Source organism: Seriola lalandi, unplaced genomic scaffold, assembly GCF_002814215.2.
Source record: "Seriola lalandi dorsalis isolate HSWRI2012SDOR001 ecotype SW California unplaced genomic scaffold, Sedor1 jcf7180002054551, whole genome shotgun sequence".
Lineage (NCBI taxonomy): Eukaryota > Metazoa > Chordata > Actinopteri > Carangiformes > Carangidae > Seriola > Seriola lalandi.
This window is the reverse complement of record NW_019525104.1, coordinates 123,246-139,084: the sequence shown is the minus strand read 5'-3', so window position 1 is coordinate 139,084 and position 15,839 is coordinate 123,246. Positions and strand designations below refer to the sequence as shown.

General features: G+C 44.8%; 1 protein-coding gene across 3 annotated transcripts in view; it reads left to right on the top strand.

The window, feature by feature from the left end:
- The window catches only part of LOC111661749 (glutamate receptor ionotropic, kainate 2), a 335,637-nt gene that overhangs the window by 267,423 nt on the left and 52,375 nt on the right, over positions 1 to 15,839 (top strand). For all 3 annotated transcript variants that reach the window (XM_023415412.2, XM_087176389.1, XM_087176390.1), the window contains one exon: positions 1,467 to 1,684. In XM_023415412.2, coding sequence (XP_023271180.1) covers positions 1,467 to 1,684 — 218 coding nt within the window. The remainder of the gene's footprint in view (positions 1 to 1,466; positions 1,685 to 15,839) is intronic.

Genomic DNA, 15,839 nt, shown 5'->3' with positions numbered 1-15,839 from the left:
TTTACGTTTTGTGGACTTCATGCTGTTGAGCATTTACTAACCAGTTTGTCAGGGCTGGTTTTTAGGGACTGGATAGCTAAAGAATCTGTGTTCAATTCGATGTATAAAACCTTGTTATATCAGAGTCTACTGTCATTGTTGTACTGGTAAAATAATGTGTTTGTTGAAGGCATTGATTACCATGAAGCCTTGTGGCAGGCCATCACACATCCTAAATACCTGTAGCTGTAGATCAACAAGAAAAGGATGCAGCATGCCTCACCTGAAATGCTGTTGTGCTTGACTAGTTGTTCCCTGCAGTGTCGCTCACTCAACTGTGTAATTGGGCTGATTATTCTGGTCTGAATCTAAAAAAAAAAAACACTTAAGGGATAACGGTTAATCTTTATTTTCCATCATGGTCTGAAAGTTGTTCTTTGCATTTATCTGCAGTATGCCACTCTCTACTCAAGCACTCTCCTGATGTCTTCCCCTGGACCAGCTCATACTAAGCAAAGCCCAACCCTTTGAAGCATGACAATCAACAATGACCAATGACCACCAGTGACAGTGACAATACAGTGCACTGCAAAAGATGCTTTGTAGACAGTTGTAAGATCACAGTCTTAAATGGTAGACATAGGGCTGTTTTTTAACAGTCCAACATGCATGGTCTAAAGCGCCTGCTTATGTAGCAGCATTTTACTCTCTTGATAATGGTCCTTAAACTGACAGTGAAGTACTGCACCACTGACTTCAGACCAGGTTTTTGTTGGTCACTTCCACAACTTTCCGCTGCCTCAAGATAACAGTCCACCACCAATGCTCCTGACCACACCTCATTTTAAGACCAACACACCTATGGGCGCCCAGATGGGCCCACGTGTATTCGCTATTTAAACAACATGGGCGCTGGACTGGAAAATGACAACTGCATCAGACACTTGCGTTGCGCTTTGCGCCAGGTGTAAGACAGAGCTATTAGTCTCGTCAGTAAACTGTGTTAAATATTTATCTGGTTTACAACCGAGGCAGTTTGGTTGGCAACCTTCTCAAAGATAAGTTGTTTCTGACTAGCTAGCATGGGGGTTAGCTAGTTGGCAATAGCTTGCCAACTACCCTGCCAAGTAGTCACTATGTCACCAAGCTAACAGAGGCACCTGTGTCACAAGAACGTACAAATGAATTTTCCTGTGCGATTTCCTGGCAGTTTTTTGTGTTACATTTTGAATTTAAAGAGAATGGAAATCTTAGCTGTGAAAGAGGCAGCTCAGTAAGGACAGACAGTCCAGGGTACACTGCAACGACTGACAACAATCACCAGGTCCAACCATGAGCCAGCCCACTCTGTCCACTCTGTGTGTCTGTGTCTGTGTCTGAGTGTGTGATCCAGGCTGCAGATGCAGAGGCCTAGCCTGGGTGCTGCCCCCTCTCCAGCCTAGTGCTGTACCAGACCTCACCCCACCTCCTCTGCTCCTCTCGTTCAGGATCTGAGCTCATGCCGAAAGCCCTCTCCACCAGAATTGTAGGAGGAATCTGGTGGTTTTTCACGCTCATCATCATCTCCTCCTACACGGCAAACCTGGCTGCCTTCCTCACTGTGGAGAGGATGGAGTCGCCCATTGACTCTGCTGACGACCTGGCCAAGCAGACCAAGATAGAATATGGGGTGGTAGAGGACGGCTCCACAATGACCTTCTTCAAGGTGAGTTACAACCTGATCTTATTAAACCAAATGCATTAGTCTTTTGTATGATCCTGGGATTTACAGGTGCATCATATGGTTTTGTCAAGGTTAAAGTTTGATACGGTTATTAGTTTGCTGCAAATAGTAAATAAGCCAAAGCTGCATGATGAGTTTTACTAGATTTATAATGCTCATTTTACACTAGAAATAAGTTTAGTTTTTTTCTCAACATGGAACAGACACTAAAACTCTAAGAAGAGGGTTATTTCCGAGAGTGATCAACCTCATGTAACCACTGAGTTAATAAAAGTATTGGCTCTAGTTTATATCATTGTATCCCACATTACATAAAACCAAAATTTCAACCTGAAAGCCACTTTAAAGAAATCGTTCTTATGTTTGCTGTACTAAACAGAAAAGAAACCTCTAATCACAGGGGTTCGAATTAAAAGAAGTCCTCAAACAACGATCAGAGGAGGGGGATTAGAGGGGAAGTCTCTAACAAAATTTTCATGTTATTTTCTCATTTCAAGGAAAATAATAAGTAATACAGTACAGTAGTACATAAGAGGGCTTTTGAAAATGAAAAAATGAAAATAATGAAATATCCTAAAAAGTGTAGCTTCAGTTTCCCTGTTAATAAACAATTTTAACACATCTTTACAACTAAACAGCTTTAAAGGGATAGTTCAGCTTTTTTGATGTGGGTTTGTGAGAGCTATAGTCATATATAGTCGGGACATTACCTGTAGTAGTTTCTGTGTGCTCCCAGTTAGAAAAGCCAACCGGGGCGCCGGCAGAGTGATGTGTTGCTGTGTGGAAAAAATGTGTTTTAGACACTTTTAAAAACACCCACCAAAGAAATTCCAATATCTGTTTAAATGTAGCTTCATGTCGAATATTTTCAGCGGTTTATCTTACCGTCAGAACAGCACTTTCCTTTGGCACTTCATTGTTTCAACCACCGAACTACCCTGTTCCTACGCACAAGCGCACCTATATAGTGCACTGTATTATGCCTCTTTCTGATTCACTCAGCCGACCTGCAGCTGTGGCGTAATACACATGCACTCCAATACAGGTGACAGTACTGAGCGCTGAGCCACTGTGTCACCATGATCAAATACTGCTGAACGTTTCTTCTACCAGTGAAAAAGCCTAGAACCATGCCGCAGTAAAAGCTCTGTCCTGCGAAGGCCTTGGATGTACTCCCCTCAGTGTACGATTATATAGAATACCTGCTGCATGTCAACGATGCTTTGCTGATCCAGCCAAGTTTGACAACTTTGATATTTCTTGACTAATTTTTTTGTTCTTAATGTGATTCGTCAATGGCACTCAGATTTGAGATGCAGCTTTTTTTTAACGCCTTTTTTCATCCATCTGTGTACTGAGCACACATGTGTTCGCAGGTACTGTTCACACACAGGGACGCGGTTGTGATTAATATGTTTGTGTGTTTTGTCTTCACACTGAAGCACGTTCAAACCAATTCATCAGAAAACTGTTGTGGTGATAGTAGCACAGTCTCTTTTTAATTTCCCCACACAAAGTAATGAAAACAACAGTCGGCGTAAGAAGCAGCATATGTGCTTTTAATCATACCGGTGATGAGGTCCCTCTGCAGCCATAATTTACAGCCTCAGGTCAGACACTTTGTCCAAATCATTTATGCATTATGGGCTGGGTTGGTATACATATACAGGATAATGCCAGTTTTTCTCACTTGTTTGGATGCACAATTGTGTGAGAATATGTTGCAAAATAGCAAAGTTCTGCTCCAAATGTTTCATACCTTCAACAAAATCCCATAAAAGTGGCTAAGAAGACTATCGTTTCATTTAAAAAAAAAAACACAATACACAAGTTCACTCTGCAATTATTTATTGGTGATGTGGAGAAATGGGAAAAATACAATTGTAGCGGACATACCTGGCCTGGCATCAGTCACAAGCCATTAAAGGAGTTCATTATAAGGACATGTAGAGTTATCGACCAACAATTGACACTTTGTGACTCTTCCAACCATCAAACTATCAGATTGATAGGAAACAGAGACAAAAGACCCTTTTCCCACAAACAGACCACGCTGATGGCATGCCAGAGAGACACAGAACCAGACCAAAGGTCAAAGGGTCAGCTCCAGAGGATCAACCAATGGACACCCGGCAACTGGAGAATATAGGCAAAATCTCCAGTTTGTAACCATAACACTTTGTCTAATGATATTTAATTGTTTCTTATATAGAAAAGTAACAACAAAAGGACTGATTATCACTAAGATGTGAATCCTGGCCTCTCTGTGCCATGCATGAACACACACACCAACCTCCCTTCCTCTGTCCCTCTGTAGATAAGAGTCATAAACTACAACCCACATTCAATCCTGGGTAGTGACCAGCAGAACTCTCTTCACAGACACAGATCTGAGGAAGAATATATAATGAAATATCTAACTATTCTGTAACTCATGAGATGATTCTATGTAATAGTTCAATCCCAAACTTCTATCCCATAGAGTGTTTGAAATGTAACATGTAGATTTTAAGACAATGTCCTTCATGTGACCATACTGTCAGCATCCTTCACACGAGGTAACACACACTACATGACATCCAGAATGTCCATACTATTATTACAGTCAAAGAACTGCTGTGTAATCCACATTTATAGACTATTAGCTTTAGGAAATGTTTATATTGTTATTTGATCAGTTAACCACTTGTATTGTGAATAATTCCAGGTTTGAAGGATGTAATATGAAATAAATGCTTGTATTACTCCTGTCTGTCATTATTAGTGCCATTGGTTAGTGCCGTTTTATGGTCATGGTGGAAGACGGATGTGTGAGTTTATAGGTAAATTCTAGAATTAAACTATTCAAAAGTTCAGTGGAAAATTACTCTTTTCTCCAAGTTGAAACACAGGAGAAGACGCCCCTGAAACGTGTGCCAGCCCCCAGGGGATAAAACAGTTGTGATCAATTAACATAGCTCTGTAGCTATGTAAACTCTTAGCTCTTAGTCACAAACTTTTGGCTCTTAGCCATTTTTGCACTTTATCATTTTGTCCCTGTTCTTTATTCTGTGTTCACCCCAAGTAACATTCTTTTTGTGAACCGCTGAGACACCGGCAGAATCTGTCACCGTGATAACGGGACATGGCCTCCAGGAGAATACACCTAGATCCCACGTGTCCAGGGTTGCCACGGCAACCACATCCACCTGGGTTCCAGCCAAGGTGTGTGTGTGTGTGTGTGTGTGTGTGTGTATATATACACAGTATATTCTCATGTATGTTTTTACCAACAGTTTCTGGTGCATTCAATTAGCACAACAAATATCTGTCATAAATGTGTGGACACACTAAATAAACCAGAAGCAAATAACTCCACAAAGTCCACAGTTACACTATATGTAAGCTAGTAGAGCCTTCATGTTACAGACCAGGTAGGTGGACTCAATTGGCAAAGACTGGAGGCAGATGGCGGTTACAAAGAGTTTTATTGTAAGAGAAGGTGCAGGGCAGATGAAGGGACAGATGATGAGGTGGATGATGGCTGGAGGAGTGTGATAGGCAGGAGAGCTGAGCCGGGCAGGGGATCTGGAAGCTGGAGGCCGGGTGAGAGTGCATGTGATCCTGGGCAGAAGAGAAACAGGCTAGAATGGGTATACGGCAGACTGAATGGAGACAACTAGAATAGGTTTTCAGGAGCTGGAGACGGAACTAACTCGGTAGCTGAGTCCACAATCCAGCGCTGACTGACGCAGGGAGCTTAAGTAGGCTGAGGCAGCAGACAGCAATCAGCGACACCTGGGCACTCCAGCACAGCCGACCGGCATCAGCAATTGCAACCTGCACAGAGAGGGGGAGAGGACTAGGAGGCAGAGGGCATGACAGTACCCCCTCCCGTACAGGGAACTGGTCAGGGTGGAGACGACGGAAGTCCCTAATGAGGGACGGGTCCAGGATGTCCCGCCGGGGAACCCAACAGCGCTCCTCAGGGCGAAAACCCTCCCAGTCCACCAGGTAGCGGAAGCCACGCCCCATGCGGCGAACGTCCAAGATGCACCGCACCGTGTAGAAGGGACCCCCGTCCACCATCCGGGGAGGGGGGTGGGAAGCCGCAAGAGGAGAGAGAGGACAGGAACGGACAGGCTTCAACAGAGAAACATGAAACGTGGGGTGGACCCTACTTCAGACGAACAGCACAAGGATTAACAACAGTCTCAATTTCAAAGGGTCCCACATACCGAGCTTCCTGGACTCCACTTGGAGAGGCAAGTCCTTAGATAGCAGCCATACCTTCTGTCAAGGGGCATAACTGGGAGCAGGGGAACGACGGCGGTTTGCCTGGGCCTGGGTCCTGGACGAAGCTCGCAGCAGAGCAGCATGGGCACGCCTCCAAGTGCCACGGCAGCGGCGCATGTGGGCCTGAACAGAGGGGACCGCAATCTCCTCCTCCTGATCTGGGAACAGAGGGGGTTCATAGCCGAGAGAACAGAGAAACGGGGACATACCAGAGGACTTGTAGGGGAGTGTGTTGTGGGCGTACTCCACCCAGGGAAGCTTAGCACTCCATGTCGAAGGTTCAGCTGCAGAGACGCAGCGGAGCGCAGCCTCCATCTCCTGATTGGCCCGTTCTGTCTGGCCGTTGGTCTACGGATGGTAACCAGAGGACAAGCTAGCAGTTGCCCCAATGGTCTGACAGAAAGCCTTCCAGACCTGAGAGGTAAATTGTGGATCCCTGTCGGACACAATATCTGTGGGCATACCATGGACACGGAACACATGTTGCACCAACAAACGTGCCGAGGGGAGTTTGGGCAGGGCAACAAAATGTGCAGCCTTCGAGAAACGATCAATGACAGTCAAAACAGTAGTGTTACCTCCGGATGGGGGAAGGCCGGTCACGAAGTCCAGGGCAATGTGGGACGACGGGCGACTGGGAATGGGAAGAGGACGGAGCAGACCAGAACTGGGCTTGGTAGTGGTTTTATTTCGAGCACAGACAGAACAGGCTGCCACAAACGACCGAGTGTCTGCATCCATCGTTGGCCACCAGAAGCGTCGCTTGAGGTATGAGATGGTACGACGGACCCCCGGGTGACAGGTAAGGTGGGAAGTGTTCCCATTGCAGGACCTGAGTATGAACAGAGTCTGGGACGAAGAGACAATTAGGAGGTCTGTTACCTGGATCAGGCTGTGTGGACTGGGCCTGGCGGACCTTGGCCTCTATTCCCCAAGTGAGAGCTGCTACGATGCGAGAGGAAGGCACGATGGGCTCTGGATCAGCAGGGGCCTCCTCTGCTGAAAACTGGCGAGACAGGGCGTCTGGCTTCCCATTAAGAGAACCTGGACGGTAAGTAATGGTGAAATTGAATCTCCCTAGGAAGAGGGCCCACCTTGCTTGTAGAGCATTGAGACGCTTGGCCGTCTGGATGTACGAGAGGTTTTTATGGTCTGTCCACACTATGAAGGGATGCTCCGAGCCCTCCAGCCAGTGCCGCCATTCCGCCAACGCCAGAACCACAGCCAGCAGCTCCCGGTTCCCGACATCATAGTTCCGCTCTGGGGGTTCAAGTTTATGGGAGAAAAAGGCACAGGGATGCAGCTTGTTATCACAGGGTGAGCGTTGCGAGAGGATAGCACCTACCCCGGTGTCGGACGCGTCCACCTCCACAACAAACTGCAGTGACCGGTCAGGATGGGTAAGGATGGGAGAGGAGATGAACTGGCGCTTGAGCTCTGAGAAGGCTGCCTCGGCCTCAGGAGTCCAGCGGAATGGAACAGATGGAGAGGTAAGTGCAGTAAGGGGAGATGCAATACTGCTGTAGTTCTTCACAAACCTGAGATAGAAGTTGGCAAATCCATTGAATCGTTACAGCTGCTTGCGGTTGGTGGGAGTCGGCCAGTTCGCAACAGCTGAGACCTTGCCTGGATCCATCCTGAGCTCTCCCTCTGAGATAATAAAGCTGAGAAAGGAGGTAGAGGTGGCATGAAACTCACATTTCTCGGCCTTGACAAACAGCTTGTTCTCCAGGAGGCGCTGTAGCACGGTGCGGACATGCTTCTGATGTTCTTGGAGAGAGCGAGAGTAAATCAGAATGTCATCTAAATAGACGAAAACGAACCGGCCAAGCATGTCACGGAGCACATCATTAACCAGGGCCTGGAAGACTGCTGGGGCATTAGACAAACCGAAGGGCATGACCAAATATTCAAAGTGACCTAACGGGGTGTTGAAAGCAGTCCTCCATTCATCACCCTCCTTTATGCGCACCAGATGGTAGGCGCAGGTCCAGAGTGGTGAAGATGGTTGCTCCATGAAGAGGGACAAAGGCAGAGTCAATGAGGGGCAGGGGGTACTTGTTCTTGACTGTGATGTTATTGAGTCCTCTGAAGTCAATGCACGGCCTCGAAGTGCCATCTTTCTCCCCCACAGAAAAGAATCCAGCACCTACCGGAGAGGATGAAGGGCGGATGATGCCGGATGCCAGAGACTCCTGTTTATATTTCTCCATGGTTTGCCGCTCAGAATGGGAGAGGTTGTACAGCTTGCTGGTAGGAAGCGGGGCCCCCGGCAGGAGCTCAATAGCACAGAGAAAGGGCCTGCTCCTTGCTAAAGACCCAGGCTAGGTCATGATACGCCTCTGGAACAGAAGAAAGATCAATGGGGTTCTGCAGCAGGCACAGGGACAGAGGCGGAGGTTAGAGCAGAGTGGAGACAGTGGGAATGACAATGAAGGCTCCAGGAAAGGACTTTTCCTGAGGTCCAATCAACATGAGGGTTATGGAGTTTTAACCAGGGAAACCCCAGGATCAGAGGAACATGAGGGCTGTCTATAACATAGAACCTGATTATTTTCTGGTGATTACCAGACAGATGCACAGTTATGGGAGCGGTCTTTTGGTTGATAGTGGCCAGGAGCATACCATTAAGGGCTTTGGTTTCAAGTGGGACATCAAGGGGCTCAGTCTCGATGCCCAGCTGCAGGCAAACAGCACTGTCAATAAGGCTCTCATCAGCCCCAGAGTCAATTAACGCAGTGAGCGGGAGAGACTGTCCCTGCCACAAGAGGGTGGCATCGAGCTGAGGTCGGTTTGGGGGAGAAGGGCTGACTACACGGCTCGACAGTATTTCTCCCACTACTGACGAGCCGGATCTTTTGCTGGTCGAATATGGCAGTTAGCAATGAAATGACCAGCTTGGCCACAGTACAGACAGGACTGGGTTTTAATTCTGCGGGCCTTTTCCTCAGGTGACAGATGGATGCTGTCAACTTGCATGGGCTCGGGGCTACTCAGCGTCTCCTGATGAACCTCGGGAGGATTTGGCACACCACGGCGTGGACTGGGGAAAGTGCCCTGCTCAGAGCGGTAGGTGGAGGGAATAGCAGATTCAGCATGCCACAGTGAGAGTATATCGCTAACTTTAATGGCTGATTTTATGACCTCGTCCAAGGTTGCAAACTCACCACGGAGGGCCATCTTCCTCCCAACCTCACGGTTGAGCCCGTTCTGGAAGGCGGTGATGAGCGCTGTGTCGTTCCAGCCCAACTCCACTGCTGCACTTTGGAACTGGCTCACAAACTCCCGAACAGTAAGCCATCCTTGGCGGATCCTGGATAGCTGCTGGCCCGCTTGCTGGCCCCGTACGGGGTGGTCATAGACCCGTTTTAGCTCCTGAACAAAAGCATCAGCGGACATGGCTAGGGGGGAACGTTGCTCAAAGAGGGCATTATAAAAGTTAAGAGGAGGACCCTCCAACAGGTTAACAAGGTAAGCTAATTTAGCTGCTTCACTGGCATAACGACTGGGCTGAGCATTGAAGGTTGAATGGCATTGAGTGAGAAATTGATGACATGAGTTGGGATTACCTGAGTATTTTGCTGGAGGGGGAATACGAGGCTCCGGGCCAGCAGAGGCATTAATTGGACCTGATGGGTTGGTTAAACGACCGTTTGTGGATTTACCCGGCTTCACTGCAGTATGAGCGGACAGAGACGCCAGAGCAAGTGGAAAGAATAAAGGTGGAGGACTGGTTCTGCTTGTGAACAATATATGGTGCAACCCCAGTCATATCACAGTGAAAGAGAAGATCTGCTGTCGGGATATTGAACTGTTGGCAGTTGGTCTTAGACCATACTATGTACCGAGGGAGTTCTCACACATCGTTGCCATTGATGTTTACATTCAACCACGAGCAGAGTCTGCAGTCGCATCTGACGTGATTTACAAGACGAGAGTACAGACCCAGCACCCTGATGCATTCATTGCAATATCGGGGGATTTTAACCATGTCACTCTCACCTCTCACTTGACTTGCTTCACCCAGTATGTTGACTGTCCCACAAGGGAAAATAACACCCTTGATCTGTTGTATGCAAATGTCAAGGAGGTCTCCACTGCGTTAGCTCTACCACCACTTGGCAGATCAAATCATAATCTGGTTTTTCTTCAGTTTTCCTACAAGCCCTGTATACTGAGGCAGGCTGCAACCACCCGCTCATTTAGGAACTGGACCCTGGAGACCAGTGAGTCTCTAAAAGATAGTTTTGAGTGCACAGATGACCTTGACAGAATGGTTGAATGTACTACAGACTACATTAACTTCTGGACACTGTCATACCAGCAAGGACTGTTCACTTCTTTCCAAACAAAAACCCCTGGATCACCAGTAATATCAAGAGCCTCCTCAACCAGAAAAAGGAGGCCTTCAGGGATGGAGACAGGGGGAAGCTCAGGTATGTGCAACATGAGCTGAAGAGGAGATTAAAGCAGGCGAAGGAAGACTACAAAAGGAAAGTAGAGAGGAAGCTGCAGCACAACAACACCAGATAGGTGTGGAAGGGCTATAAGGTCAAGAACAGCCAGGCAACATCAGGCCAATGAGTTCCACCTGTTCTACAATAGGCTCAAGAGGCTACGTCCTAGAGAGGCAACAGGCCCAGATGATGTATGTCCAAGGCTGTTAAAGGACTGTGCAGCCCAGCTGGCTGAGCCTCTCCAGAGGATCTTCAACTTAACATCATGTCTTGTTCCGGTACCTAAAGTAGAACAACCGACTGAGATAAATGACTACCGGTGGCCCTCACATCACACATCATGAAGACCCTGGAGCGTCATGAACACAAGGAGACGGGACAAGCTGGTAAAAAAAGCTGGGTCTCTGCTTGGCAGGAGTCTGGACTCACTCAGGACTGTTGTGGAGAAATGCATGCAATGTAAGATGGAGGCCATGTTGGACAATACCAACCATCCTCTCCACAACATTCTGGCAGGACAGAGAAGCAGCTACAGCAGCAAACGTCTCATCTCACTGTGCTGCAGAACAGAGAGGTTCAGGAGATCCTTTGTTCCCACTGCCATCAGGCTGTACATCACCTCAGCCAAAAGAAGTGAACTAATTTAATTACTGTTTATTATTCATTATCAACTATTGTTGTTATTATTACAAATTTGCTGCTGGATACATGAATTTCCCCTTGGGGATATATATCTATCCATCTATCTAGAAGGCTACGCCCACATCCATATATGTACGTAACCTTTAGTCGAGTCAGATAATATGCACATACATCAATATTACCATTTAAAATACAGAAATAATGACAAAATACCTTTTGTTTAGGTAATTATGGACCTGTGCTGTAAAATTAATTATATAAATGTCTGCACAGGATAATCTCTGAAAAATTGTAGCATCTCACTAATCTTCCTTGCAGGAACATTCCCTATGGACTGTCACTACAATAACACAGAATAATTGAATAAGCAAACACTCACCACAGCTGTGTCTTGCTCGTTAGCTAATAAAATCACATCTTATTAAAGACAGTGCTGTGTTTCTCACCTAATGTGTATAATGGGGTGCTAGCTGGCAGAGTTTGAGAGAGAGACAGTAGCCCTTTACATGGCTGTGGCACTGAGCTCCATGTCCCCAGGCTATACAAGCCTGACTCGTTTTGCATTAGCCATAAGCCAGATGGGAGGAACACCTCCAGCATGGTGATTAAACCAAACAGATAACGTTTATTGATATGATATGCTTGATACCTGATGAAGGAAAGAGGCAGCAATGTAAGAAGGGACGGACAAATAAGAAACTCCAGCTGCTGGCTGTACAATCCAAAGTGTTTATGATCACATGCTTAAAAAATCAGATGATGTCATGATTTTAATTCAAGTCTGTCTCTTGTGTGTGTCGTCATGGAAAAATGTGGTCCTGGAGACGACTACTGCAGCGGGAACTACCATAGAGGCGATGTTGAACACATTGAGACACAGTGGAGACTGACTGACCATCACTCAGTGTAGCATGGACACTGATGCTGCGCTGGCAGTCAGAGCTAATCAGCCATGAGAAGCTGATGTCAGAATCTCCCTCTCTACTGACATGGTGTCAGTTACTACACATATGTGGCGCTTTGAGAGACTCACTGTGTGTATGTGTTGTAGGTGAGCTTGCAACTCTACAACGAGAGGCTGTCTTGTGTGTGTGTGTCTGTGGTAGGGTGTCAGTATATAGCTATAGCATTGCTGTATGTTACAGCTAATGCTACATTTTGTCAGCCTGAATTAACTTGTTAAGCTCTGAATGTTACACAGTTACCAGCAGGTACGTTATTGCGTTTACTGCCACTGCAGAGGAACAAATATACAACGTTGTTTTCATACCGGAGTTCGTCAGGCTGGTTGATGTTACTAATACTGGTTGCTCTTTGCGTAGGGGCAAAGTAGGACAAAGGAGGGGCCAGAGAATTCAGCTGAATTGAGTTTTCATATCCAAGCAGATTAACATTAAATAACAGCACATTTTTAGCAATTTGCTCACAATGTGTGTTTTGTTAGAAATATCACCTGTATTGACATCATATGCCAACGAGGAACTTTTATGATTATGTGTACATAAGAACACACAGCCTATTGCTTAAAGTATTTCTGATATCCATGAATGATAACAGTCCATGAATGATATCAAAACAGGCACCATAAAAACAGGTCCTTATGACGTAAGATTTTTTATACTTAAAACCTTTTCACTTCTGTATTAAAGCAATAAAGTTATTGCTGTCAGTGCATCAATGCAAGCGATGCAATATAAAAATAAAGGCTCTGTAGTTCACTGACTGGCTCCTTTGGCAACATTACAAAACTTTTAATTTAAATCTGAAATGGAAATAAGGAAATGAAAAACAGCAGGAGTCAAACAATCACAACATTTTTTTTGGCTGTAATCAGTATTTTTATAATGTGGTGGTATATTTAATACTAATTTTATACTTAGTATATTATATGAGACCACAGATAATGATTCTCCTGAGCATGCATAGCTTTTAAGTGTATTTTTTTATGGCCGACTTTACTGTTGTTGCTCTCATTAGCATGTTTTCAGCCACAGCCACACAATTTTATATAGTCAGTATTTTCGTTTAGGTAGTATTTGTCCCAATTGGTTTTATGTTTTTTTTTTAAACTTATTTGTGCTTAACCTCAAAATAATATAACTCATATGTGTCTATATTCTCTTTATTATAACATTCTTATCACACGTTCTTTACATGATCTGGCCTTATAATCTCAGTGTCCTCTTACCTTATTCATATTTGAATAGTTTTTCTACCTGCAATTATCATTAAGGTTTCATTCCACCTCATGTGACACAGACACAGGAGCAGATAAAGACCTAAAAACAAATCAGTGTAATTCTGTGTCTGTGATACAGTCTCGTAACTGATCTGCTGCTGTTACAGTTGATTATTCCAGGTTGAGCTGAAAAAGCTACAAACGTGACTATGAGTGCAGAATTGGTTTACCCTTTATAGCCACTCGTGTTTACTGTCAACAGCGTCTCATAAACAGAAGTGTAAAATCTGGTGTGATAGAATTCTTCATAAATGCAAAGTCGTTGTTTGTGTTGAAAAACTCAGTTTCCCTCTGTTTTCTGGATTCTTTTTAAGGCCCTTTGAGAAGCATGTAAAACACTTTGGCAGACAGCGAGCAGTTCAAGGCTCCACACACTAAATACTGTATGCACCTCAGCTGAACCGCATCGTGTACTCATTCGGTTCGATTGAGATAAAATATGCTCAGAAACACACAGACCAAGACAGTCACCGCTACAGTAGCAAAGCCTGCAGGTACATAGACACAAACACACTCTCCCTCTCTCTCTTTCTCTCTCTCACACACATACACACACACACATAGAAAGTAACAGAAAGTATACAAAAGTAAAAAGTAGGACACCACAGTGAATGTCCATAGACTTGATACAGGAATATTAAGCTATTAAATATGAACTAACCTGCCGGCTCCTATAGAATGAACAGCATCTTAAAGTATGACTAAGGCCCAATGTGCAGATGTATAAACAGTATAAACTCTACAGCAGCTGCAGCCCACAAACATGTATTTTCAAACAGTGTAGCACACACACACAGTTGTACATTGCTAGGCAACACAGTAGTTGCTGATGTTCTCCCCTGTACAGTGCGTTACAACAGTCTGATTTGTTGTCTTATTCAGCTGTCTGAATGTCAATCTGCAAGCCTGGTGCGTCACAGAGTCCTTGACTATCTGCTCTACAATCGTTTTCAATGAAAAATATAACAAGTCCGTTCAGGCCCTGTGTCTCACTGCTGCTTAAAGTTTTCAAAGACGGAGCTGAATGAGCGTCTTGCAGTCACAACAGCAGGAAGATACAAGTTCCTGAGTGAAGGTAGAACTGACAGCTCAAGGATCCACTGCCAACAGTTCAGCATGGAGCTAGACTCAGCATGCAACGTTGCATGTGGTTTGATTTGAGTTAAAAATGTATTTGCTGGGTGGTGCACTTAATTAGTGATTAATTAAGGTAGATGCAACCTTTGTTTTTATGTTTAGGTAATGCTAATTTAATTAGTTTATTAGTTCATTTAATTATATTTCACTGTTGTACATTCTTAGTTCTGTTAACTGACTGCTCGGCCTGACCCGGACGCAAACGCACCCCTTGTACTTCCTGACACGAGCTCAGTGAATGTAAACATTTCGGGCTCTATGTCAACGAGGGCTCCATATTTTTTTTGCAGACGCTCCATCATGTTGTCACACAGTTTATCATGAATTCATCATGTGACTTTTGATTTCACTCTGTAATGATCACACTCAAAAACGTGTGCAAAAAACAACCTTGTTATGGGAATAACATGTTTCTCCCAATCTCCTTGTTCTTCCTTGCTGATGATGCTGCTCTTCCTGGAAGCAACAGTGGGAGTTAATAGGATCACAAGTGGATATTGTATCATGTTTAGAAATGAAGCCTTTGACACTGTCCTCATTAGATGAAAGACAGATTGGGTAATTTGTTCAAACATTGGAAACAAGGTTAGTTTCACTGATAAACAACCTCTTTGTTCATTTGCATGCATATTGATCGCAGTGAGGAAGTAGCATTAGAACCATAAACACTGTTTTTGGTTCTCAGTCTGCTTCAGACAATGTGCTTGTCCCACTGTCGAACAGGATCTGAGAGGCTGAGCCTGGCCAGAGGGTCTAGGAAAAGAAACTTTATCAAAGTCTAAAAGTAGTGATTTATTAATTCAGTGAATGAAATTACACCTATAAAGCAAAGTAAAAAACAAAACAAAAGAAGAAATGCCTCATCTTGGCCGAGGAAAACTAAACTCATGTCAAACACAGCTACATGGCCGCCCGTCTTTTCACTGTTCTTCTGTGTTTAATGTTTGTAACAATGAACCCCGCAGTCTTTTCTCGATGAATATCATAAAGCAAATATAGTGTTGCATCTAACATTATCATGTTAGATGAGTCTATGATCTTCAAGTCCGCTATTGGATTTGACAGAATTGGGATGATTACTGTGCACTTTTGTTTCCTGTTCCCTGAGGACCTGCTGTAGCTCAGCTTGTGTTTGATTTGTTATTTTGTTGACTCTGCATGAAAATAGGCTCCATAGCTACAGTACAGGAAGCTGTTATGTGATGTTTCAGGACTTTCTGACCCAGTCCCACTCCCTACTTGCACATCTCAGAAGTGAAGCAAATAGAACAATTAATATCTTGTTTTGGGATGAGTAGAGTGATTGTATCGCTGCCTGACGGGGCCTGCAGGGGATTTCTCTGAATCATAAGTTGAATTTAAGTTTTTGTTTGCAATTTAAATATAT